At 42.3% G+C, this 23,421-nt stretch overlaps 1 protein-coding gene across 11 annotated transcripts in view; it reads right to left on the bottom strand.

The window, feature by feature from the left end:
* Nucleotides 1-4,298: 4,298 nt before the first annotated feature.
* Nucleotides 4,299-23,421, bottom strand: part of nfasca (neurofascin homolog (chicken) a) — a 152,537-nt gene continuing 133,414 nt past the window's right edge. For 8 of the 11 annotated variants that reach the window (XM_086116996.1, XM_086116994.1, XM_086117001.1 and 5 more), the window contains 3 exons: nucleotides 22,903-23,031; nucleotides 14,489-14,558; nucleotides 4,299-8,861 (listed from right to left, as the gene is read on the bottom strand). In XM_086116996.1, the coding sequence (XP_085973122.1) occupies nucleotides 8,633-8,861; nucleotides 14,489-14,558; nucleotides 22,903-23,031 (428 nt within the window). In that variant the 3' untranslated portion in view covers nucleotides 4,299-8,632. Of the gene's footprint in view, nucleotides 8,862-13,241; nucleotides 13,847-14,488; nucleotides 14,559-15,525; nucleotides 15,578-22,902; nucleotides 23,032-23,421 lie in introns of those variants that run through there. The other 3 variants (XR_015101552.1, XR_015101551.1, XM_086116999.1) reach the window with 3 other exon arrangements.

The raw sequence follows: 23,421 nt of genomic DNA, 5'->3' as shown, positions 1-23,421 counted from the left end.
CATATATGGTTCCAACAATGTATTTTCTTTATATTTCAGAGAACCCAGAGAATGCATTTGAATAAAGAGCGACAAATTGAAATCATCCTGATGCCCGGTTCAGCAGCCATTGAGAGGCAAAGCAAACAAAACAAAAGAAGCTTACAAAAATACCAGAATGTAAATTGACATTTCAACATATTAATAGAAAAAAATCAAAAGCAAGGAAACAAAAGTAACTTTCTAAAATAACTATAAAAAACATGATTTGAAATGCTTCAGAGGACCTAAACCAAAGGTATGAGAACAAAACAAAACAAAATGTTTTAACCAGGATTGAAAAGCATTTACACTCGAGCCTGACTTGACTTCTGTTGTCACGGTTTTGTTTTCGGTCTGGCCAGCAGGTGGCATGAGCGGACTTCTGTGCACACGTGCTGCCAATCTGTGATTAGTAGGCTCAGTATTTAAGGACTCCTCGGCCGTGCACCTGTTGTCGGAGTATTGTTTATTGCATTGCTGTTTCTCTGCTCATTGACTAGTTGGCTTTAGACCTCGTCGTGTTTCGCTTTGTATTCTCGGTACCCATGGTGTAGTAAGTACTGGTTTTGTTTTGTGATTTGGCTTTCTTGCGTGTATTTGTGATACATTGTTTTTTGTTTGTATTCGCGGTTTTTATTTTTCTCCCTTGCCTTTTGTGCAAGCGCTTTTTGTTATTCGTTTCATTTGCCCTCTGGTCCTTATTGTTGACCAGCGCTTTATGTTCTCTCTTTATCGGTGCGATTTGTACATTAAACTATATTTTTTTCTACGGAGACCTTGTTTTCGTCTACGCTTTAGGATCCACCCTAAACTCTGTTTGTCCGAGACATAACATCTGTTAGCAGCTTATTCTATTTGTGTGCAGCCGAACAGATAAATTCAGCTTCACCATGTTTACTTTCAATTCTGGGGTCCACTGATTGACCCAAGTCGACAGATCTATATCTATTCAATCAGTATTTCTTGAATGTATTGAGTAAGTACAGCAGCAAGATTTGCCAAATTGAATGGTGATAGTCTGTGAACATCAATGTTCAGGTCTCGCCACTGATACTCAAAGGGATTTAAGTTTCGACTTCGACTGGACCATTTGAACGCGTGAGTATTGTTTGATTGAGCATTTTAGCTCTGGCTTCATGTTAGGTTTTGTAGTCCTCTAAAATAGTGGGGCGGGCACCCCTTGGAGTGTGGAGTGCGATGCCAGGAGGGACGTATGTGACCCCAGAGAACATGCCTTTTTCCCCCATCTGAGAATAAAGTGTAATTGCACATACGTACACTACAGTAGGTGGTAGTGGTGGTCTCATTGCCAGAGTGTGTTCAAGGGAGTCAATTTTTTTCTCCACCAACCATGAGCAAACACACCACAAAGCTGGAGATATGAAGTGCAGTGAACAAACCTTTAGGAGACTCCATGGAAAAATATTTGACAGTGATGAAAAGACAATGTTATCATTTTTAAAATGCATTTATTTATTTAATGTTAACAAGGATACAGTAAGAGGATTCGCCAGATCCCTTTTACTGGGGGGGGCGTGCCCCAATATCAATGAGCTGTGCCCCAGTATAAGGTGCAGACTGCTATCAGACTGACCGGTTCATTGAAGTGAGAGAAAAACAAAACCAAACAAAAAAATGTTTCGTTACTATAATATGTCACAGACACCCAGGGCCGGCTTGCCCATTAGCCCTTATAGACAGATGCTAAAAGCGCCAAGGGACTCCAGGGAGCACCAAAACAGGTATCGGGAGAAAAGAATCCCCTTGAATATCAAACATCAGTTACTATTCACTCTTAAGACAGGAAAGATAGTGGGCTGATTGATCCAAATAAAAAGCAAAGCCCAATTACTGTAAACTGAAAAAATAATTCCAAATTTAATTAATCCCCCTCCTAACTACTTCCCTCTACCGCCCTCTTTTGGCCGATTGGCATATCTGTCGGACCTGATGGCGATGGCTATTTTCATGTAGCTGGGGCGCAAAGGGGGTCTTAAAATAATTAGTTTTAACATAATTTGGAGAGTTTTACAAGATTCAATATGTGTATACTTCCGATTCGCCTAATGTACGCTTTTATTATTTATTGACTGCATTTTCATCGGGCAGGCTTTTTGATTGTTTGTTTGTTTGTTTTTGTAAAATGATCGTCTTTTTGGGGCGGGTACGGGGTAAGTGTACTTGAAATCAATGACGGTTGGGATCACATTGGCTACTCCAGCTAATTAGCTTCCACCTTCTGCTCCCTTTCCCCGTTCATTTTGTGTCAAGCGGCACTGGCGAGTAGGCCCCCCACCTCTGACATCCGGCTGATACATTATATCGACACAACTCTAAAAATTAATTTCAAAGACACGCCGGGGGTCAGAGAACCCCCTACAAGCAGGCTTTCTGAAAATACGTCTACAGCACATCAAATTGAAGTGAACTTGTTGATCAGGGAACGCAAAAGAAATAAGAAAGAAACAAGAAGAAAATAAATAACAGAGAGAGGGCGGTGTTATATAATCCCCTCGGGAATCGAGAGAAAAAGTGTTGATTCTGTGGAGAAAAATCCTTATTTTGCAGAGCGCAAATCTTGATTCTGCGGCTTGAAAGTGGATTTTCGGTGGGCATTAAAAAAACGGCCTAAAATGTATAATAATATAAAGCAAATTAATCTAATTATGATGTAAGAATTGTTTTTTGAAATTATATGCAAAACAAGAAACTCCGGAACATAAAATTTGGGTTATGAAATAGTCAACGTCTCTTGGGCAGATTTTGTTATATAATAATAATCATCATCATCATCATAATAATGATAATAATAATAATTATAGATTTTATTTTCATTACTTATAAAATGAAACTATTTCACCAAACTATGGGGTTGAGACAGAACAAGCGATAGTAGAGCAAAGTTTTAAAGTGTAAATTAGCCACTTGACCTGGATATCATAAAGATTCTACATACAGTATGACAATAAATATAATTCATGCAGACAGACACTTCATTTATTATACCCGGGAATGATCATCTGTCGTGACGTCTCCGTTGCGTGACGTCATCTTGACTGGAAACCAGAATACCCGCAGAAAATCCACGCAGGCACAGAGAGAACAGGCAAACTCCACACCGGAAGGCCGGAGCCGGAATCAAACCCTGCACTTTGAGGCTGACGCGCTAACCAGTCGAACACCGTGCCGCAATCAAAATAGTCATGTAACATCGTAATTATTAAGTAAGAAAACCAACGCATTCATGGGGAGAACATGCAAACTCCACATAGGAAGGCCGGAGTCGGAATCGCACCTTGAACCTCCGCACGGTGAGGTGGATGTGCTGACCAGTTGACAACCAACAGAGTTGCTTGAGCCTTTCCCTGCCGACTTCAGGCGAAAGACAAGACTGGTCGCCAGTCAGTCACAGGTCACATGGAGAGTCAAACGAACATTCACACCCTCATCCACACCATCACGGAGTTGGAACCGATCCCACGCTACCCATCAGCATCAGCAACTTAGCAGCGTGGGATCGGTTCCAACAAAGAGGGTAATTTCCCTCTTTAGTTAAAATAAATGAATATATAAATAATTACAGGGGCGGCCCGGTAGTCCAGTGGTTAGCACGTCGGCTTCACAGTGCAGAGGTTCGATTCCAGCTTCGGCCTCCCTGTGTGGAGTTTGCATGTTCTCCCCGGGCCTGCGTGGGTTTTCTCCGGGTGCTCCGGTTTCCTCCCACATTCCAAAAACATGCATGGCAGGCTGATTGGACGCTCTAAATTGTCCCTAGGCGTGAGTGTGGGCGTGGATGGTTGTTCGTCTCTGTGTGCCCTGCGATTGGCTGGCAACTGATTCAGGGTGTCCCCCGCCTACTGCCCGAAGACGGCTGGGATAGGCTCCAGCGCCCCCCGCGACCCTAGTGAGGATCAAGCGATTCGGAAATGGATAAATAATTACTAAATAAAATGTAATTCCCCCTTTTTGGGGATGATGTGTGTGTGTGTTAGTGATGGAAAGAATCGAGGGGCCACTCACAGTGTGGTCGTAGCCCATCCCTGCTATATACTGTAATTTTAAATATTTAAGACGATGGGCTCCAGATCGTGCTGCGAGTATGAAGCTGCTGTTGCTCATCGTCTATATTTAAGCACAGGGTGAGCGATAGCACTATACCGGATATTCTATCCTGTGGATGTGTATACAAAAGAAGTTGGATCAGTCTTCCCTTACCAAGTCTTTGCAACTGCTATCACGGCATAATCTGCTTTGACAAAAGACCAGCACTCAGAAGGTAGAGAAAAGAATATAGCTTTACTATAAAGAGGGCTTCGCTAGCAGAAGTTGCAACAATGCATCATACACGCATACATGGTGAAGTGAATACATGTTTGACTTTTTTTTTCTTTAAAGTAGATGTTTTGTAAGAAACTTATTAATTGGGTGTCAAAACAAGATTGAAACTCACTGCTCTGATAAACATAAAAAAGCTGCCCACATGATAGTTAATTGTATAAAAGCCAAAAAGCATCATAAACAATGAAGTTGCAAATGTTCCATTCTTTGCAGCATTTAGAAATGAAGTAAAGCACAGTGTACAACAGTTGACATTTTTTTCCCCTTTCAAGAAGGGTCAGGAGGAACACAGCGAAAAGAGACACTGAAGTATTGTTTCCACTGAAAAAAAAAGAGCACAACAAAAGAACAAGGAACAGTAAAATATGCGTGATTCTTTCTTGCTTGCCATACTTCCAGTTGACAACATCTCCTTTCAATGAGCTATGGCTGTGAGGAGACAGAGCTTTTTTTTTTTTCAATAAGCGGCTGAAGTACACTTTGGATTGGACCCTGGGGTTTAAATCCTGGCCAGAACTATGGATGCCTCTTGCTGTCATCATTGGTTTGCTCCATATAAAGAAAGGATTGGAGCCAGGGATCAAATAATTCAGTCCAAATTTGGCCAACAATTCTTCTTGTCAATTTACACTGTCTTGAAATGTACGGTATTTATTTAAGAGCATAGGTATTGTTTTGCTTTTTTCAGTACTGCACAGCAGGAGGTAGGGAACTCCGGTTCCTTGAGAACCATATCCTGCCTGGTTTAGAGCTAGTACCTACTCCAACGCACCTGATTCAATTGTTCATGATTGTTTCAGGCTTCGACAGAGCTTGCTGATGAGCTGATCGTTTGAATCAGGTGTGTTGGAGTAGGGAGGGATGTAAAATACGAAGGAATGGCTCTCGAGGAACCTGACTTCCCTATCCCTGCTATACAGTAAGGATTTTATACACTAAAGTTGATGTGGAATTTGCCACACGCCTCACAAGATTTTGAATGGGTCGGATTCAGGTCAGGACTCCAGACTGCCCCTCAATGAGAACATTTTTGCTCCTAAAATTTTGCTGCTAACAAACTTCTGCTCCACACTTCAGCCCATTTATCAGTCATATCGCAAAAATTAGACGAGTGAATATTTAAATGTTCTCCATGAAATATCAGGTTTAGGGCCACTGTGCTCCTCATCAAAAAAAGAACATTCGCCTGGAGCCCTGAAGCTAATTTAGGTTATGCCGTCGTAAGAAGGCTACTAACCGATCACGTGACAGTAAGAGTAGCACTCAAGAACGAAGTTAGTTTTACCAAAATGCATCATTTTTCAGGCCCATAAGATGAATGTGCACAACAAATGCCGTACATTGCAGCAGCACTTCGAGCTCGTACGGTTTGTCTTATTTACATTATACAGTGAAGAATTGCACAAGAGTTGTCATTTTTCACAATATGAACTTAAATCCATGAAAAAATAAATGCATGTATTAGCGACAGTATATTACAATGCCAAAGCAACAGGTAAAATGAAGTTGGGTGTGAATTTTGTTCCAGAATACACATGTTAGTCAAAGCTACCTAACAAGGGGGTCTGACAGACCAAATGCCTTTCGCATTTTCTTAGCAGGTACAAATTTGTGACTTTTTTATTGTTTGTCAGATATAGCATTTGGGAAACACATTGAAATATTTACAACGAAGTGTTTTTTTTTCTGGATGCAAATGTACATAATATATGCCAAATAAATAGTAAAACAGCAATTTTTTTCTATGTGGACGGACATAAATCTGAATAACAAGAGCAACAGGAATACAACATGGATACAAGAAGAGCAGCACACTGTCTAGACAACCATAACCATTTTTTCCATGTACGGCAACACGATTCATTTGTTGTTTCCGAAAAGCCAACTGCTACAAAAATATACTGAACATGTCCCACTCCCATACTGATATTAACACGTGTCATCATGAACAGTAACTGATTTTGGAAACATGTTGGCTATTTCTCACACGAAACAACAAATTGGTTGAATACATTTTTCGGACAATTATTCAACAGATAATGACTTAATTATGACTATGGATGAATTGAAAGTATTCACATGAAAGCAACAATTACTAATCTGAAGTAAAATGTGAACTCCAGTTATTAACTGAAGTGAAAATGTAAAATTATTGGCTTTATGAGCACTACTTGTGCGAAATTTAATTGTGCTGAATGAATGTAGAAAGTCAACCAGTCTCGTCAGAATAATGCCATGACAAAGCAGTAATTAACAGTGGCAATATAGAAAGCAGACATACGGTGCCGACGCCTGTTTTCCTTCAAAAGAGCACCGGAGCATTTCTCATTTCTAAGTTATGTGTCAAATGATTTTTTTTCTCCCCATGCTATATGTTTTTACAATTTTTATGCATATCTAAAGCTTTCTTCAACTGTTGACAAATTGTTTGCATTTATAAAAACCCTAACAAGGGAGGAATCGATACTTCTGTAAAAGAAAGATGGGTTGAGACGAAACTTGGATATGATTTTTAAAGACTCACAATTGATGCTAAGGTGCCAAAGGATTGTTTAAAAAGCCAACTTGGATAGACTGACACATTTCTGTGACGTGACATTACTGCCATTCTTCTTCTAGAGTCTTGCCATTATGACGGACAAGACCATTATTGTATGCTCACAATCCTACAAGAAAAACAAAACAATTATTTTCTCTAATACGTGTCTTATATTGTGACTACTTCAGCGTGATGTCTGCCCAAATGAAGCACTTGACCAGTTCACCAAACCCAGGATAGCAATTAACAAAGAATGCCTTATTGAGATTGGGCAAGGATACTACTATGAAAATATTACAGGATCCAGTCCCATAAATATTGAATGCTGACAAAGCTTGAGGAGGACATCATTTCCTTATCAGAGGTGAAGAAATAGTATTAATAACTGGGGTGTATACCGTTGGTTGGAAATGAAACACAAATCGTGAAGAAAAAAATTCTGAACACATCTTCAGGATCTCCGATTCTCACGCTGCATACATCTGCCCTCCAATGAAACCGCATGCGTACATGAAGTCATCTTTATTGATCTTAGTGAAAAACAAATGGGGAACTTTGCTGCTGCTACCAATAAGAAAATACTTTTTAAAAAGTAGTAGGCTATAATAATATAGATCTATATGTTCCATTGTTCATTGGTGATTATGAGATTATTCTGCTAGGTAGATGCTGCAGTGTTGGTAAAAAACAAGTTAAATCAAGTCAGTAAAAGTGAGAAGAAGCTAATCATCATGTACGCCTCACGATACGTCAGTAAACAAATGTGACGGCATCAGTCAGCATGCTTATTAGAGACTGAATGGTGTCCACTGGAGTTCCTCAAGCATAAGTAACTCTTTGATGGCTTCCAAGTTTTAATTCGTCAAACGCCCTCCATGCTCCGTTACGATTTTTGGACAAACGGGATACATTAGCAACATAGACTGTCAGAGCCGCTAGGAGCATATATGGCTTTTTTTTGTGGTTACCATCATGGTGGACATTTGCACGACAACATTGGATGCAAGGTAAGAAAAGTATTTCTACCACAGTGGAAAAGGCAAAGTGATTATGAAGAATGTGATATAATATACCCTGCAAGTGGCATAAAACAATAGATGTGTATCAAGCATGATGTCGTGGCATGGTCGTGGTGGTAGTGCATAGATGTACGGGGCACTAAATTATGTGCCAGAACTGTGTACAGACTTCATTCCGATTTACAGAGACATCTACCAGCTGAGGAAACTTAAAATCTTTCTTCGTGTACATATCAATATGATAAACATATCTGCTAGCATCCTGGTGAGTTTGACGGTTATAGGCTGATATGTTGTTGAACCTCATTCTACTTTGAAAAAATCAAGAAAGAAAGACTGGACAGCTTGAAAGAAAAAAATTAATGGAAAAAGTAAACAGAGTGCTTTTCTATGCCTAAAAACACCGAAAGCTACCCCCGAAGGCACACTGAAGTCTGTGTGGATAAAGGGCAGGCCGAGCACAAAGCAAAATGAGCACTTTGACCAAATTTCTTCTCCATGGAAACACTTTCCAAGTTCTGGAAATTTCAAATAAAGGCATGACCTCAAATTGCTCTCCAGCATTATCTGACTTTACCTGCAGAGGAGAACCTACGCGGTCGACATACCAGCCCAGTTCTTTTCACAATTCATCGAGTCTTCATCTTTCCGCGTGTGTCTCCAACACTCCAAAGCAGGCCGTGCAAGTGAGTGCCAAAAGTCACGCTGGGCAGCACTATGCCAGCGAGTAGATGGCGTTGACTGGTGAGGTGGCCTCCGAGCTTTCATTGCCTTCCGTCTCATCCTTGTCCTTCTTTACTGTGTACTGGCCGATGAAAGAGCCGTCCTCATTGAACTGGCCGTCACCGCCTTCACCGTAGTCCACCAGGCTGTCATCGCTCTCCTTCACGTTGCCCTCCAGTGATGTTTGGCTACCTTGAAGAGGCTTGTTGTCCTCATCGCTGCTGCAAGCCAAAGAGAAGCATGGTGTTAGTTTTCGGTGATGTCAGAAAGATTATAGGTCAGGTAACTCTTGAGGAATCAATTGAGCACTGGGGCTAGGCCATGAAAATACAATATCCACTTCTTTAATGTGATGACTGTTCGATTTGAAACTGGAACATTTTGATTTGGATTAACTCAGTGGGGTTATGATTTTGAATCGATATGGTGCGTGTCAGTTGGAGAGGTTATGATACTTTTTTATTGTCATTTACATACATTTGAATTAATTAACTTGTCAGTACGGTACAGTACACATACACACACTACGGTTCAAAAGAACTGGGGTCACTCAGAAAATCCTTGTTTAAAAAAAAAACAATGCTTGTTTAATTTAATTAAAAAACACTAAGAATGTCTAGAACTGTATTTCTAGTTGATTTAATGTTATTGTCATTGATCAAACGGTGTGTAAGGATATTTCCAAGTGACCTCAAACTTATGAACGGTACAAACACGTGCTTTTGTTTACAAAAAAAAAGACAAATGAAGGGCATTTCTCAGTGCTGAGAAAGTTCTTATCTCCTGTGCCGAGCCCGTATGACAGTTGATGTCGATACTTTCGCCCAGGCATCCACAATCCATTCACACATGGTGTCGTAAGTCGCTCGGCGCTGCCTCCTAGTCTTGGTTAAGGTGTGTTTCCTGTCTGTCATCCATCACTCCCAAATTGCTCGCAAATTCACTTTCAACGCTCTGTTTACACCAGTGTTCAGCGGTTGGAGTTCTTTTGTTAAACATCCCAGAATGATGGCAAACTCTGCATTCATTTGCTTCACTTGGTTTTTCACAGCAGCAGTGAGATGGGCGCGCATGGAGTCGCAGATCAACAGGGATGGTGATGCGTGGCATAAAACCATCCAGTCTCTTTACATACACCGCTCTCATTTTCTATGTGTCCACCCAGCCCTTTTGATTGGCCTAAATGATGACTCCGGCTGGAGACTTTTCTTTCGGCAGCGTCTTCCTCTTGAAAATGTCCATAAGTGGAGGTTTCTGTCCATTACCCTGGCAAACAAGAACAACAGTGAAAGTAGACTTCTCATGCCCTGTGGTGCGAATTGATATCGTGCTGGTCTCCTTTTTCTCCGCAGTATCGTTCACGGGGATGTTATAAGTGAGGGAGACTTCGTCCATCTTGGTGATGTGGTTGTGTTGGATCTTTCTGTCTGTAATCTTGTTACTGCAGTAGGTGCGGAAGATGGCCATCTTTTCTTTGTAATCCGCTGGCAGTTGCTGTACCACGGTAGTCCTTGCACGGATGGAGAAATGACGGCTTTTCAAGATGGAAAAGCACCAAGATGGAGCTCCTCGAAATTGTTCAAACTTCAGGTCTCGTGCTATCATGGTTGCCTTCTGTCGGATGCTGACTGTCGAGACGCCTCTCACAGCTGTTTTGGTTCAATAATCCATTTTTCAAGTTGGTCTTCTAACAGTGGCCACCTCGCTTTCTTCCCGTGGAAATTCACTTTCATCTCCTTAGCTTGACAAAGTTCATTTTCTTGCTTCCTCCACTTCTGAACCATAGATTCATTGATGTTGAACTCTTTTGCAGCTGCACTATTCCCATTTACAACAGCGTAACTGATAGCACGTAGTTTGATTTGCGCCTCATAAGCATTTGTCTTCACTGGTTCCATTTTCATGGCTCCTTAGACAAACAAAGGATTTCTTGTAGCACCGGTAGTTTACCTGTGTGAGATGTGACGGAGGTAAGCGTATGTATTCCATATACGTATTCCATAATGTTCTCTGATTGGTTTGTCGTTGCCAGCGAACATAGTGCACATATGACGTCCTTGTGTCAGCGGGAAAAGGTCCTACAGTCATTCAAGCGTTGCGCTTACCAAAGTTTCTAAACAACAGATTTTGGAATTCAGTGCACACATAGGGTGCACCGGATTATTGGAAAATATCAGCCTTTTAGGTGCACCTAATGGTGCGCAAAATATGATCACTATACTGTAGATATTTTCCGCATTCGAGTACCTCAGTTCACAAAAATGCTGGAGGCTTTTTTTTTTTTGCCACGAATACCTACTTATTTACGTGTACACTGTCAGGAAGAAGAAGTCAAGCTAACCACAGCAACAATTATTTCTGCTATGCATAACAGTAAAAACGCCGAGGCCAACGTCAAAATAAATCTTACAAAATAAACTATAGACATCAATGCCTCGGTACAATTGCATTTGTTGTTCCCAGTACCGTAGTTCGGTGTAACACCTGACATGACTCGTCTCTTAGACTGTGTTTGGGGTATTTATTTATAAACTGTTGCTTTCGACCCCCATAATCCAGTGCCCTGAAATAATGGTCCCTTGCTAATTTGGGGGGCTAAAAAATGACTTAATTGTGATGACATTACATTGTAGTGTATGTTGTGCTGCAAACATTTACACTCAAAGGAATTTAGGCTAGTCAATTACTTTAACATGCATGTTCTTTGATTTCTCCAGTGCCTTCATCCAGCCCAATTTACTGGGTGACAAACTGCAGAACGCTGGAGTGGACCACCACCTCACAGCATGGATTACAGACTACCTCACAAACCGGCCGTAGTACGTGAGGGTACAGAGCTGTGAGTCGAACAGGCTTCTCTCCAGCACTGGAGCGCCGCAGGGGACTGTTCTGGCTCCATTCCTGTTCATCCTCTACCCCTCGGACTTCAGACACGCCACTCCAAACTGCCACCTTCAGAAGTTCTCTGATGACTCTGCGATTGTAGGCCTCATTACAGAGGGAGACGATCGGGAGTACAAGAGACTGACAAAGGACTTTGTGGACTGGTGCCAGCAGAATCACCTCCAGATCAACCCTAGGAAAACTAAGGAGTTGGTTGTGGATTTCTGTAGGAAACAGTCCTCTCACCTGCACTGATGAACATCCAGGGTACGGACATAGTGACCTCCTACAAGTACCTGGGTGTTCTTCTAAACAATAAACTGGACTGGTCTATGAGCACGGATGACCTGATTAGGAAAGGACAGGAAACTGAGGTCTTTTGGGGTTCAGGGGTCACTCCTTAAGACTTTCAATAACTCGGTGGTGGCTTCGGCCATCCATTATGGCATTGTCTGCTGGTCAGGCAGCATCTCGGCCCGGGACAGGAAGAGATTGGAGCGACTGGTCAGGAGGGCCAGTTCTGTCCTGGGCTGTTCTCCAGACACTCTGGAGGAGGTTGGCAACAGGAGGATGCTAGCTAAGCTAAAAGCTATGATGGACAGTCCCTCCCACCCCCTCCAGCCCGCCCTGACAGCACTAGGTAGCTCCTTCAGCCAGAGACTGTTACACCCCCGCTGCAAGAAGGAGAGATACCGCCGCTCGTTCCTACCGACTGCTGTCAGGCTGCTGAATAAAAAATGAAATGATGTGACAAACATTGGTAAATAGCACAGCCACCTTATCTTTATCTGTGAATGCAAAAAAAAATAACTTTGTTTTTTCTTCTTTCTTCTTCTACCCACAATCTTACTGTTGTAGACTGTAAATTTCCCCATTGCGGGACAAATAAAGGATATCTTATCTTATTTTGGAATGCAAGCAAAACTGGAGAATTGCAAGCACGGGAAGAACATGCAAACTACACACAGAAAGGTCTGGGCAAAATTCAAACCCAGAATCTTTGACTGTGAGAGAGACGTGCGCACCACATGCATCCGCTATTCCGGCCTTTGTGGGAATTCCCTCACCATGAATTCCACATTGCCGTCAAATATTGACTCCCTTGAGCCAAAGTGATTTATCTTTGTGTATTTTTCAGTTTGCATATTTTTATTTACTTATTTATATATATACTGTATATATTTTAATAGAAACCAATCTCTAAAAGGTAGAAAAGATGACTTGGCAAATTATCTCAAACAGACCACTGGGTTAAGTACATGCTGATGTACTTGAAGGAAATAACGTGACAGTCACTTTCTTGAATTAAAAATATCTTGAATTTGAAATAAATATACATGACCACTGACTCATCCAAAGTCATCACGCGTTTAGTGAGGTGGCATGCAAGAGTTGCGCTTGTGTGTGGGTGTTTCTGCGTGTGTGCTAAAAGAGTATATATGAAAGCATTGCATTGCCTTTGACTGATTTGACATTGCATTGCACTTTTTCCAGACTGACCTTGACCATAAAGCAAATAATGCTTTAGTCAAACAGGCTGTGAAATCTGATTAACCCTAAATGCTGATATCCTCAGAACAAATTCTGGACACGGGACACGCACAGTGCCAGGAAAGATGCCTCGGCCAAACCAAAGTACCTGTTCTTGTTTTGCTTCCTGTCAGGCAGCGATGAGTCATTTTAGAGTATAATAGAGACAAGTGGCGAAGAGAGGGCAAGAGAGGAATGAAGAGTTAACTTGAATGGGGAAAAGAGGAGCTCTTTACAAACACATGGGGCTGCACAGGCGTCAGAGATTAGTCCATGAGTCTGACCAGAGACAGTGGCTGCGTCTAAATGCGACATTTATTTTGCATTTTTGTTCATAAAGATTTCCCACAGCATCAAACCAGCAAACATCAGCACCCATCAGGAGGTGATAAATGCTGATGGTATAAATTTCGCACATTACTGATGAGGAACTTTAAATTTAATGCCATCAAAGTTAGCCCCCTGTCATTCCATGACGGAATTGCAGACTTCTATGGCAACAGCTTTTCAGCTAAAGTGAGATTTACGAGTATAAAAAAGAAAAAGAAAAAAAGACATAGTCAAACATAATTAAATGGGATTGATAGAATATGTGTTGTAAAAATATGACTGTAAATGAGGTTTCATAAAAGCTTTATATTGATTTTTTTCAGGATCATAAAAAAATACAAAAAAATTAAGGCAGGGTATAATTAGTTAGCATGCGACACAAAACATGTTTTAGTTAAAACAAGGAAACAAGGCTTTCATCATTTTTCTTTTAGATGAATGATGCCTCGGCAATCAATGGAACCTGAAAGGAGCAAAATACATAACATGATACAGCATACTGCCACATTTTGTCTCATTTAAATATCTCATTCAAATGTCTAACAGATAATCTTTTGGAGAAATGTATTCCTTTAAGTTTTTCAGGAAAAGCTTCAGAACCACTGCTAAGTATCTTCCGGCATCTTAGGTTGCTATGTTTTGCAGAAGTCACAGCAAAATTTGGGATTTACTGGACGGGACCAAATTATTTTTTATTTTATTTTCGCAGATTACGGTATCAGATTACATTTTTTTTTACACCATCTGTTTTCCAGATTTGTTTTGTGGGTTTATCCTTCTTTTGTTATAGCTTTCAACTCAAGGCAACCTTAATTGTGCTTTTGCATTTGCTGGAACCATCTTTGGCCAGAGTAACTTGCTTTACTGCATGGGGAATCAGTACAGTCCTCAAAGTGTGAAAAAAACAAGTGAATTTAGTGATATACTAGACAGTACGGGAAAAATGAACACACGTTAACAATGCAATTGAAAAGTGCCCCAAACTTCTACATAATTGGGGCAAATCCAATAAAATGTTTCAGAGAGGCGTGATTTATGGAGGGGAGTCCATTCTTGAATCTGAGCTGATAATCAACTACAGCAGGTTGTGTTTGGTGACACTTACTGATAATCAAAGGATCCATCCGGGTCTTTGTGATCAACAGAATCCAAGGGGAGATCTTTTTTATCTCGGACTGAAAGAAAGGAGGAAAATGGGGAAGACGGTGATTACCTTCAAACACATTTCGTGACGAATTCAAAATTACTTGCAGTATTTGGTTTGATGAATAGATTTGTGTGGTCAGTTTTTTTCAAACATTCAATCTTCTAGTATGTATTACTTTGTAAGCTGTTTAAATATACCGGGGTCTTTCCATGCCAAATCACTCCAAAAATCTGACAAATTTAACTCACCAGATTTTGAACTGAATAAAACTTGCTGTACTTGTTATATTGATGGTACAATACTAAATCTCAAATTTTAGGTCAATTGGACCAAGGGTTTGGGAGCTATGGCCCACCAAATATTACTTGTAATTAGTTTTGCAAAAAGGGGTGTGGCCTCTGAACCCCTATATCTCAGGAACTATTGGGTCAATCTTCACAAAGCAGGTATTGTTGGTCAGGGAATCCAAATCTGCAATCATTTCTAGCAGTGGTGCATATTTCAGTAACTTCAGCATTTGACCTAGAATCTGACCTCAATGTACGATATGAAGTACTTTCGGTCCATTAAACATTCGGAAACATTCGGTCATTTGGTTGCATTCTAATTACAAGACTGTGTCATGGATGGTCAGTGTCAGTATCGGCATCTCAAATCCTGGAATGGAAAAATCACTCGTGGCCAAGCCCATTTTTGCCAAATATAGTCAAATTCAGTGGGCCGTAGCTCCCAAACCCCTGCTCAGATTGACGTCAAAATTTTAAGTGTTGTGCCATCACTATAACAAGTACAACACTTCATTAAATTCAAAATCCGCAATCACTGGGTGACTCGGCATGGAATGGCAAGCAAACATCTTGAGTACTGCTGCCATTATTTGGTCTGAATGTGGTAGTGAACTTCTTTCAATGATGCTGTTCGTTTATTGCTTGTCTGTTATCTCACTCAGCTCACCAGGGGTGTTAGTTCAAAACTTTACACGCGTCACCACCTACCTAGACGACTTGCGAAAGCAGTGATGCAACCACCATCTAGACATTACAGAAACTGCAAAACATTACAGTCATCTATAGAGAATTTTAAAAAATAAATTCAGCATCAATTTTCATTGTTAACTGTGACACTCCACAAACTGTGAATTGTCGCTGTTAACAATTGTCATTTGTTAATAATAATAATAAATGAAGCAGTTTTTTGTCCTGAATGTTGAAACAGAATCCAAAACAAAATTTCATCAAACCGATAAAAAAAAGTCATCATTCCATTTTGCTGTATGTAGTTTTTGTGCCACTGCATATGACCTTTTGCGCCAATGATGACATAATCTATGAGCAATCATATCTTGTTAAAATCTAACTTTTGTATTCTAAGACCAAATGTAAATATGGCCGAACATTTGCTGGATGTTATGCTGTTGATAGCAGCTAAAATCATCTGGATTTGCAAATTTCCTATGATACTAACACAACAGTTTTTTTGTTTGTTTGTTGGTTGGTTGGGGTTTTTTTTTTTTTTTTTTTTTTGCTTTTGTTAATATCTGGAGGGGCTGACGATCCAGCTCACCGGTGACCTGAGTGACAATACGCGGAACAATAAATCGATGGATGGAGAGATCGATGTTAATGTAATTACTCTTTGGGTCCATTAAAAACACTGCTCTGCATCATCCATCCATCCATTTTTCGATCTGCCTATCCTCACAAGGGTTGCGGGGGTGCTGGAGCCTATCCCAGCCGTCTTCGGGCAGTAGGCGGGGGACACCCTGAATCATTTGCCAGCCAATCGCAGGGCACACAGAAACAAACAACCATCCGCGCTCATACTCGCACCTCGGGACAATTTAGAGTGTTCAATCAGCCTGCTATGCATGTTTTTGGAATGTGGGATGAAACCGCAGTACTCGGTGAAAACCCACGCAGGCCCGGGAAGAACGTGCAAACTCCACACAGGGATTTGAATCTGATACCTCTGTCCTGTGAGGTTGACGCACGGACCACTGGCCCACCGAGCTGGACTGCTCTGTTTCAAAGAATGACAAATATTTCCATCTTTTTGCACCTAAGACAGGGGTACCTTTCATTTTGCTCCATATGCTCCAGTTTTTCTGTTACACGCTCCGAGCTTTCCAGGAGTAGTTGATGTTATTTGCGGCCGAGTGTGCATTTTTTAATCTGCCACAGCATACAGAGAAAAATAACATTGCGTGCGTGCAAAAAAAAAAAGAGGGGTTGCGACACCCACATCCCCAATGGGTGCGACACATCTAACAAGTAACCCCACCCACATCTCCAATGGGTGTGACACATCTAACAAGTAGAACAACTGCCACTACTTCTACAACTACTACTACTAAAGAATATTTTTTAATAAAATAATTTTTACTACAAAGAATAATTCTTTTCCCAGGACTTTTGTGGATATGAAAAACAATTGATAAAATAGTAACCACATTTCTCTTCATCATGCCGCATGAATAACGACAATTCAGTTTGAGAAGCAGAGATGTTTTCCTCCAAGTTTTGCTCCAAGTCAAGGTCGAATTTGAGAACAGTGCATTCATGATTGATTATGATCCTGAAATAAACCTGCTTTAAAGATTGCCATCTTATTTCAGATTACTCTTGTTTTGGTTCCGAATATGAAGTGCAGGGCACGGGCAACTCTAGTCTAGTGCCATAAAGGGCTGCGGGCCACTCCACAATCATGAAAAACCCAAACTAAATGTCGTAACACTTCAAGGCTCTCTCCAGCTCCTCTCTGAGCCCTTGGTATTTCTCAAGTTTCTCGTGTTCCTTCTTTCTGATGTTTCTATCACTTGGGACCGCTACATCCACTACAACGGCTTTCCTCTGCCCTTTATCTATGATCACGATATCTGGTTGGTTCGCCATTACCATTTTGTCAGTCTGGATCTGGAAGTCCCACAGGATCTTCGCTCGGTCATTCTCCACCACCTTCGGAGGTGTTTCCCATTTTGACCTTGGGGTTTCCAGTCCATACTCCGCACAGATGTTTCGGTAGACTATGCCAGCCACCTGGTTCTGGCGTTCCATGTAGGCTTTCCCTGCCAGCATCTTACACCCTGCAGTTATGTGTTGGATCGTCTCAGGTGCTTCTTTGCACAACCTACACCTTGGGTCTTGTCTGGTGTGGTATATCTGGGCCTCAATGGCTCTGGTGCTCAGGGCCTGCTCCTGAGCAGCCAGGATGAGTGCCTCTGTGCTGTCCTTCAGGCCAGCGCTCTCTAGCCACTGATAGGACTTCTTGAGATCAGACACTTCAGTTATGGTCCGGTGGTAATCCCGTGTACGGGCTTGTCCTCCCATGATGGTCCCTCTTCCAGCACCTCATCCTCTGTTCCCCATTGTTTGAGACATTCTCTGAATACGTCATCCGTTGGAGCCTTCTCCTTGATGTTTTCATGGAGCTTGGATGTTTCATCCTGGACAGTGGCTCTCACACTCACTCGTCCCCGGCCTCCTTCCTTTCAGCTTGCGTATAGTCTCAGGGTGCTGGATTTGGGATGGAACCCTCCAAGCATGGTTAGGAGCTTTCGGGTCTTCACGTCCGTGGTCTGAATCTCTTCCTTTGGCCACCTTATTATTCCTGCAGGGTATCTGATCACTGGGAGGGCATAGCTGTTTATTGCTCTTGTCTTATTCTTGCCATAGAGCTGGCTTCTTAGGACTTGCCTCACTCGCTGGAGGTATTTGGCCGTAGCCGCTTTCCTTGATGCCAGTTCGAGGTTGCCATTGGCTTGTGGTATACCGAGGTACTTGAAGCTGTCCTCAATGTCTGCGATTGTTCCTTCAAGGAGTGAGACCCCTTCAGTGCGGACGACCTTTCCTCTCTTAGTCACCATCCGACTACATTTCTCAAGCCCGAATGACATCCCGATGTCACTGCTGTAGATCCTGATTGTGTGGATCAGGGAGTCCATGTCCCTTTCGCTCTTAGCATACAGCTTTATGTCAACCATGTAGAGGAGGTGACTGATCGTAGCTCCATTTCTGAGGTGGTATCCATAGCCTGTTTGGTGATTACTTGGCTTAGGGGGTTCAGTCCTATGCAGAACAGCAGTGGGGAGAGTGCATCACCTTGGTAAATGCCACATTTGATGGACACTTGGGTAAGTAGCTTGCCATTGGCTTCAAGTGTGGTTTTCCACATCCTCATCGAGTTCGCAACGAAGGCTCTTAGGGTCCTGTTCACCTTATACAACTCCAAGCATTCAGTGATCCATGTATGTGGCATCGAGTCATAGGCTTTCTTGTAATCAATCCAGGCTGTGCACAGGTTGGTATGTCGGGACCTGCAGTCTTGTGCGACTGTTCTGTCAAACAGGAGCTGATGTTTGGCTCCTCTGGTATCTCTACCAATGCCCTTCGCTCATGTATTGATCCATGTGTCCACTTATCTTAGCCGCAATGATGCCTGACATGAGCTTCCATGTTGTGGAGAGACAGGTTATTGGCCGATAGTTGGATGGGACTGCACCCTTTGAGGGATCCTTCATGATCAGGATCGTTCGCCCTTCGGTTAGCCATCCTGGGTGAGTCCCATCCCTCAGCAGCTGGTTCATGGAGTGCTGTGAGTTTCTTTAGCCAGTAGGTGTGGACCATGTCCGGGGCTGGTGCTGTACAGTTTTTCATATCTGAGACTCTTTCCTGTATGTCTGCCACTGTTGTGGTAACTGGGTTCTGTTCAGGGAGGTTGCTGTGCTCCTCTCTCAGGGTCATCAGCCATTGTGCTCTGCTGCTATGTGCAACCTCCTTCTCCCATATGCCTTTCCAGTACCTTTCAGTTTCCAGTCTTGGTGGGTCAGCTCCGTTGTTCGGACCCTGCCACTGAGCGTACACTTTCGCGGGTTGTGTTACGAACAGCCTGTTTATTCGTCTGGCCTCATGCTCTTTCGTGTACCGCTTTAGGCGGCTGGACAAGGCTTGGAGCCTTTGTTTGTCAGTTTCGAGTGCTTCAGGTATGGTCGTCTGGATGTACCTCTCGGGTATCGGCCTTTTCATCACACCTCTCTGGGCCTCCGTCAATTGACTCACATCTTTCCGAGCCGCCTTGATCTTAGCCTCCAACCGTCTTTTCCATGGTGGGTAACGTATCTCATGGCTCCCATGGTTGCTCTTATAGCCAAGCATCTCTAGGATCACTGATGCTGAAGCGTATATCAGCTCATTGGTTTCCGTGATCGTTACGGTAGGGATCGCCCTCAGTGCTGCCTTCACACTTTCCATGAGACTTTCAGGTGGTACATAGCCATTGTAATCGGTTTCTAGGTTGCCCAGCTTTCATTCTCGCCATGATCTTAGCTTTCAGGTCAGTTGCTGCCTCGCTCAGCATTTCATTCATTGGGGCGGGCCTCCCAATCTCATCATCTGCATTAATTGGGGCTTGCCTCCCAATCTCTGGTATGACCTCCTCCTCTGATCTGGCAGCCCGCGTTGTACCTCATCAATCTCAAGTTGTGACAGCAATTTCCATTTGTGGATGTTGGAACACTGAGCTACTAGTTGTTCCGTGGTCAACCGTGACTGTGGGTTTCGAAGTAACCATTTAGCCCACATTCTCTGCATGTAACCCCTTTGACTAGGGTTGCTTGAGTAGTAGCATTCCAACAGAGCCATGTTGTCGCATCTCGCCCATCTCCGCTTTGTTCCAGTAACCCATTTTTCATCAAGGTGCTCTGGTTCCCCAGCACCTGACGCAGACCTTGTTTGGCCCTGCGACGTATGAGCCGGCATGTCATTCGTTTTATTGTCTCTCATCATTGTATGAGGTAGGCATTAGCGTGAAGGGTCTTGCCCAAGGACCCACACTGAATGGTGTTATGTGCTCATTTTTTCTTGCCCCAAGATGGATTTGAACCCCCGTCTCCCAAACCTGTTCCTTACCAACTGAGCTATCCAGCCGCGAATAATATATATACGTACGTACATACATACATATTTATATACAGAGAGAGAGAGCTGGAAGAAGTAGCCAGGGAGAGGGAAGTCTGGGCTTCCCTGCTAAAGCTGTTGCCCCCGCGACCCGGCCCCGGATAAGCGGTAGATGATGGATGGATGGATGGAGAGAGATGAACACACTACCGTATTGGCCCGAATATAAAACTGTTTTTTGCATTGAAATAAGACTAAAGAAGTGGGGGCCATCTTATATTCGGGGTCTAGACAATATACCCATTCACGACGGTAGATGGCGCCAGATATCATTGAAGCGAATGCTGAACTTGACTCCCCAGGCCAAATTGAATCCCTGCCACGAAGAATAAAAGTAAAAATAGCGGTAGCACAAAGAAGAAAAATAAAAAACACCGGTAAGAAGGAAAAGAGGATAAAATAATAGAAGAGATAACAGAAAATGGATAAACGTAGTGACAATCTGGAGAAAAGTGGGTCGAAGATCGGCCAGGTTAACCGGCAGCTGAGGAGAAGTCACGATGTAATTTACATTTCAAAAACCAGAAGCCATTCATTTACGAATGTGATTGCACTTTAGATTTGAATGAGGCAAAATAACATGCTTTTTCTCTCAAATATATTGTTATCATCATTTGTTTCAGATGTACTGTAATTATTTTCTGTATAAAAATTAATTTGGTGTTCAAAAAGTCTGTTTTCAAACTTGAGTCTTGAAAAAGAGGTGTTTGTCTTATAATCAGGGCCAATACAGTACATTCTTCTACCCAGAGATGGACATTCCATCCATGGGGGAAAAAACGGTCTATCCATCCACCCGTGTGTGTGCGTATGTATGTGTGTGTTTTTTACTTTATTTGTCTGCGTCTGCTTATTCATGCACATGCGTGAATTACTATGTATATTTTTGACGCCGATGCGAGGCGGTCAAAGTTCATTTCAATATACTCAAGTAAAATGGGCTAAGGACTAAAATTGCCTTGGAACGCTTCAAATGCGTCACTGGTAACCCAGTTCCACATACTGCATTGGGAACACAGGGAGGCATGGTTGGACTTATTTTTTCAATACAAAACCCCATTCCCGTGCTTCGCTGCTGTGGAGAGGGTTTTTTCAACAGCCGGCGACATCCTCCGGTCAAAGAGGACCGCCCTGATCTTTCTCAAGGGGAACATGTCCCTATTGGGGTATCCCACTTACAAGGGGCCGTTTGAGGAGGAGAAACAACAGGGGGCTGAACACGAATATAAAAAAAACAATTGTGTGTAAAGTGATCTGCACTGTTTCACAACAAAACCACTTGTGTGCTAGCCTGTACACTTTTTTTTACTGCCGTGCTTAAACTAGTGGTGACTCGAACAGGGATAAGCGTTCGCCTTTCTCCCACGGCGTCATGCACGCTTGGTGAAATGTAAGGACGGAAGCGCTTTAAAAGGACAAAGACAGAGGACGATTGTTTTATGAATAAGGATGGATGGACGATGACGGAAGGGTGCCCAGGTTGTGGACGGCGGACTGACCGACAAAACAGGGTCAAGTGCCCATCTATGCTTTTACCCCTATACTGCTTTAATTTGCCTTATCGTAAAAAAAAAGACCTCCTTGCACTTTAAAAAAAGTCACGTTACAAATAAAGTGGAGCATGTAGAGAGAAACCAAGGAGATATTTGGATTCAACATCCGAAACTGCCCTACAGACTGTTGTCGGCTATTTTGTTTACATATTTTTGGGGGTGAGGGGGTGCAGACCAGTGTATTTAATGGTGCAGATATACTCAAGTTAGAGTTAAACCACTGATCAAAGACTCTCATCAATACAGTTCATACAGTTAGTAATGCGATTGTTATGAAATCAAGTTTTTAAATTGATCAAATTAGAAAAAATGCTTTGTTTGAGTTGTGCTTGGGCAAATATGACTCAGAATTAGGGGTGTAATGATAATGTTTTCGTACAGTATTCATTTTTCTGTATGGAACATTTGATACAGTAGAGTTCCCAGATTGTAAACATTATATAAGGGAGCGGAACAACAACCGCCTCGCACTCGAGCCATACATCTCCTGTGTGAACAAATAACAGTGCAGCTCAGTCTCTGGCGAGGGAATTGTGGAGGTTGGGGCTAGCAATATGCATTTGACAGCATGTCAAACTTTTTACTTTATCTTAAACACTGTCCTCACTGCTGTTGATTCAGTTATATGAAACTGACCAGTCAATACTCTATTTTTTTTTTGTTTTTATGGTAACAGTGGAAATGATTTTATTTCAATTATTATTACAATTGTTCCTATTTTGACAAAGGACATGCTATTTTCTTTTGCATAATGTTCCCTAACTGTACCGAATGTGAACCAACTTGTGACTTTCAAATCAAGGACCCAGCAAACTGGGATTTTTGGCCTCATGTTACACACGCACTTAGCAGCTTAGTCAAGTCTTACCTGGATATTTGCCTCCACGACTCCTTTTGATGAAGCAGACGATAAGAAGGATCAGTATGATGAGGGCGATGGCGCACATCAAGCCGATGAACCAGCCCTGAGTTGCAATGTCGACCTGGTCAATGTAGGCTGGCGACGTGCACAAAAGCCAAGGCGCATACACACACACACATGCACACACACATGCACACACACACACACACACACACACACACACACACACACACACACACACACACACACACACACACACAAACACACACATCGAGTGGGGCAGAAGAGAGAAAAGTGAAGAAATAAATTACATGGATTACATGGAAATCTGTTCACATTTCGGTCCTCAAAATCATTGTCACATGATTATTATCAGGATTGCAGGAAAGTGTCATTGACCCTCATTTACTCATAAATGCATCGGAATTTTTGTACCCTGCGCAGAAGTTCTGGAAAATAACGGTCACATTCACAACACATGCGTGCCAGCACATTTTCCTTCTTTCTCTTCATATTTTTTCACTT

Source organism: Hippocampus guttulatus, chromosome 8 (assembly GCF_054856545.1).
Source record: "Hippocampus guttulatus isolate MCC_2025c chromosome 8, RoL_Hgut_1.0, whole genome shotgun sequence".
NCBI lineage: Eukaryota > Metazoa > Chordata > Actinopteri > Syngnathiformes > Syngnathidae > Hippocampus > Hippocampus guttulatus.
This window is presented reverse-complemented; position numbering and strand designations above follow the sequence as displayed.